Raw genomic sequence first — 4,151 nt, 5'->3', positions numbered from 1 at the left:
CACACACACGAGCGCGACTTTAGCACTAGATTTAGCAACTTTCAGACCCTTTAAGCGGCTTTTTTTCATAGGATATTCATACTGACAAACCTAGCGACTTTTTTGTATAAATCTTAGCTATGGTTCAGTTGGAAGATTTCGCCAGTGCTGTCCCGCGAACGCGAGGTCTGACTTTCCCGGAGAAGTGTCACCTCTCTCAGCGTCTGCTCTGTGCAGTGAGCGGCAGAGAAGCAGCATTCAGTTGGCCGCACCACAGCCGACTCGTCAATAAATGAGTACAAAACAGCGTTTCCTAGAACCTGTCGCTTACTGATTGGTTGGAATTATAAATATGAGCATAGTTCGTCTGTTAATATCACATGCACTTTTTTGTTTGTTGTTGTTTTTTTTAGTTTGTTACTCAGACGCAGGCAGTGCACTGCATGAGACAAAAAAGTAATATAGCCAAAACAACCGCATAGCCGCTCTTTAGTGTAGATGCATGTTGATTTTATCAGACGATGCCGCGATTATAAATGAGTGACTCCTGGTTAACGTATTAAAAGGGGTCGTGTTTAGTCACTATTTAGCATGGTATTTTTCGACAATATTCACTCATCATGACAGTAAAATAGGGCATTCTAAGTCAATATACTGCAGTTAACACCCAGTCATGCATGAAAATACAATACCGTCATGTACCGTGAAACCGGTATAATTAAAAAAAATTCCGGTGATTAAACGATACAGGTTTCATCTCAGTCGCTCCTGTGCGGTCAGAATCAATGGCCCTCTTGGGGCTCCAAAGTAATTATGTTGCTAACGATCAATTGTTTAGCAAACAAAATGTAACATTAATGCACAATTAATCAAGCCATACCTATGAACAGTGATTAACATTTATCTTACCCAGGTAGCTTAGTGGCCATGTCCAGGAGAATGCTTCGCCAGTCCTGCTGCTGCAGCTGCCATATCCGCGCCGTGCCGTCTCTACTGCCACTCACAAACCTACACAAGCATAGGTTTATGCTCAAAAATGTAATCTATACAAATACATAATCTGAGGCTTCAAGAAAAAGGAATGAATGAGGCACACTGATCAAATTTGAATCCACTAAATTTGAAAACTTCACTGCTGTCTTAAAATGTTTAGCAAAATGTGGTACAACAATGATAAATTCATTCTACTTCAACCATTTTGAAATTACTTACAGAAGGAAAATTACTTGAACCTCTGAAAACTCTAAGTTAAATTAAGTTATCTGGATGAAGGTTTTTTGTTTTAAGTGTACTGAATGTGGCTCTTGTATTGTTGACTATGTATTACTCTATAAGGCATCTTATGTGCTCATACAGTACAATTTCTATTTAAAAAAAAACAAAAAACACTCATAATTTAGTTATGACAATTTTCCCTCTTTCTGACCCTTAAAATTATATGGTTAGTTTTTGTTACTATGCCTTTAGGACCTCCATAAACACCCGCTTCGCATTTGAGTAAAAGCGGTATTATTGAGAAGACGTAGTATTAATGTGTTAACATTTACATACATTTTGTGTATGCATATGTGCACCGCTTCATAATACAGTGATGTTTACTGATGTGTGCTGTATGTGAATTAAACAGCAAAAAAAAAATATTTTCTCAAATAGTAATGTATTGTTTTCCAGTAACAATATCTAAATATCTTTAAAACAATGAGAAGTAATATTATTACATATTATATTAATAATACATATTAAGTTAAAAAAATGTATTTCCCTGTTTTTAACCGCATTATCCTCACAAAATTGTGTTACAACATATTTTAATCTTAATCTTATCATATTTTAGTCCCACAATTTTTCTTCTCAAATAAATTTATCTAGGGATGTTTAGATATTTGTGCTGAAAAAAGGCACAAACAATGATTAAAGAAAATTATTTTTGAAGCAGTGTCATACAATTTTACTATATAAAAAAGAAAAACTGCATTAGGTTGTGACTCGATGTAATTTTTAATGAGCTGATAAGTGTGCAACAACATAGATGTGTATTACTCCATGAGGTAGCGTGGATCTATAAATGAGTCGGAGTGTATTACTCTGTTAAATAAGACTGCATTGTCTGTTACTGTGTGCAATCTACTCATTTGTGACATGGTTTTCTTCTTTTTGACAGTACACTCTGCAGTTCTATTGATTGGTGAGGTTTCTTCCCTTCTTATATATGTAACACTGGATGCTGTCTCCTTCGGTGCAAAGAATCTGTTCATGTGAACATCCATCTTTTTAATTCCTTAGGGACCTGTTACAGACCTCTCCATCTTATTACTCTCCTTCTCTCTCTTACTCCTCCTTTTCTCCCTCTTCTCCTCTGTCACACTCGCTATTTCCCCCCTCCCCCAATGCAAAAACATTTGCTCATTAAAGTAGAGCGAGTGAGGAACATAAAAGAGCTTGCAGAGACTGAATAAAGAGCTGTTGTGTCATATGCCTGTTGTTTAGGTAGAAAGACATGTCATGCACTTGAATTCTTGTACGATGTGTATCTGAAACGCATGTTTGTGTGTGTTGGGAACAAGGGTGTTTTTTTCTGCTGATAACATTGTAATAATCGCTTGTAATAATTATAAGAACCCCCAGGTTCCATTAATCCAACAAACCTGACATATAAACACACACACACTCTCTCTCACAATCGCACATGTACACAGATAAATGGAGCCAGTGTTGCTCACCGATCGCCACCATGGGAGAACTGGATGCTGTCGACTTTGTCCTGAGGAAAAAGATGAAGTCATTAAAAAACATGAGGGGAACCTCAAAATAATAATGAATTCCTGTAACAGTGAACCCAGTAAAGAGAATAGAAATGAGGTGCTTTAAACAATACATCAATATACACACAATTTTAAAAATTCAGAGAATTTGTTTAGGTTGAAGTTGTTATATATATGTTAGTGCTTTCAATCAATCAAAGATGATAGTTTATATGTTTTAATTAATTAACCACACATTTTTCTGTAATTAAACACAGTATTTAAAAATTTGTAATCATATATTTTCACACTTAATCACCAAATTAATGTTTAAACAACATAAAGAAGGTATATATTTTTTTTATTTCTACCACCTTTTTACTAAGTACTGTGAATGAAGGCAAGAATCACAGATACCAAAACTAACACTGATACCGATGCCTCTGTTAAATGCATTTTTTTTTTTATGATGACTAAATTTGTGTTTACTAAATAAATTTTACATTTACATTTAAATACTTTGTTGAATAAAGTTGTTATTTTTGTTTTCTTTGTGCACAAAAAGTATTCTCGTTGCTTCATAACATTACGGTTGAACCACTGATGTCACATGGACTATTTTAATGATGTCCTTACTACCTTTCTGGGCCTTTAATATGGTAGTTGCGTTGCTGTCTATGCAGGGTCAGAAAGCTCTCGGATTTCATCAAAATTATATTATTTTATGTTCTGAAGATGAACAAAGGTTTTTTGGGTTTGGAACGACATGAGGATGAGAAATTAATGACAGAATTTTCATTTTGGGCAAACTATCCCTTTAAAAATAATAATTGAAGAAATTAACATGTTATTTTGACAGCAGTATATTACACACTAGGGATGTGCATCTCATGACTGAGGCCGATACGATGACTCATTGTCAAATGATTTGGTTCCATAAAGCAAATTTAACATAGACCAACTTCAGTCACTGTGGCAACGTATGCTGGGAAACTTACCTGGTCTAAAGCAGGTTAACTGTCAGACTAAGCTGAGTTCCTCTAACACTGACCAATAGGAACGCTATTATTTGACTTTTTTTTTACAGTTTCTAGCCAAGCAGAAAGGCTCTCTCTGGTTTTATAACAGCTGTACCTTTGCAGAACAGATAGCAGAACATTAGAACATTACGATCTAAAATTGCTCTTTAAAGCATTAAAATAACTAAATTAAATGTTAAAATCACTGAATTAAAATGAAAATAAATAATAAAGAAAACGACTTCTAAACTGCTATAAGAAACACACATTAACCAAATTATTGCGCTCCTATTCGATTGCGCTCTGTCTGTTTAGCGCGCAGATGCGCTTGTTGCTCTCGCGTAAGCCTCGCCCACTCCTGACAGCAAAAATTGATATATTTGCATGACTTTCTAACATTTACAGATGACAA

The 4,151-nt window shown here is 35.1% G+C and overlaps 1 protein-coding gene across 1 annotated transcript in view; it reads right to left on the bottom strand.

Annotated features, from left to right (window-relative positions):
• Positions 1-4,151, bottom strand: part of LOC107656532 (PH-interacting protein-like) — a gene marked incomplete at its 5' end in the record, with an annotated part of 33,981 nt that overhangs the window by 25,211 nt on the left and 4,619 nt on the right. The window contains 2 exons of the mRNA XM_016444415.1: positions 889-987; positions 2,700-2,740. Of these exons, the coding sequence (XP_016299901.1) occupies positions 889-987; positions 2,700-2,740 (140 nt within the window). The remainder of the gene's footprint in view (positions 1-888; positions 988-2,699; positions 2,741-4,151) is intronic.

This window comes from Sinocyclocheilus anshuiensis, unplaced genomic scaffold (genome assembly GCF_001515605.1).
Source record: "Sinocyclocheilus anshuiensis isolate Anshui unplaced genomic scaffold, SAMN03320099.WGS_v1.1 scaffold1639, whole genome shotgun sequence".
Classification (NCBI taxonomy): domain Eukaryota; kingdom Metazoa; phylum Chordata; class Actinopteri; order Cypriniformes; family Cyprinidae; genus Sinocyclocheilus; species Sinocyclocheilus anshuiensis.
Note: the sequence above shows the minus strand (reverse complement) of the source record. Positions and strands in the feature narration are given on the sequence as shown.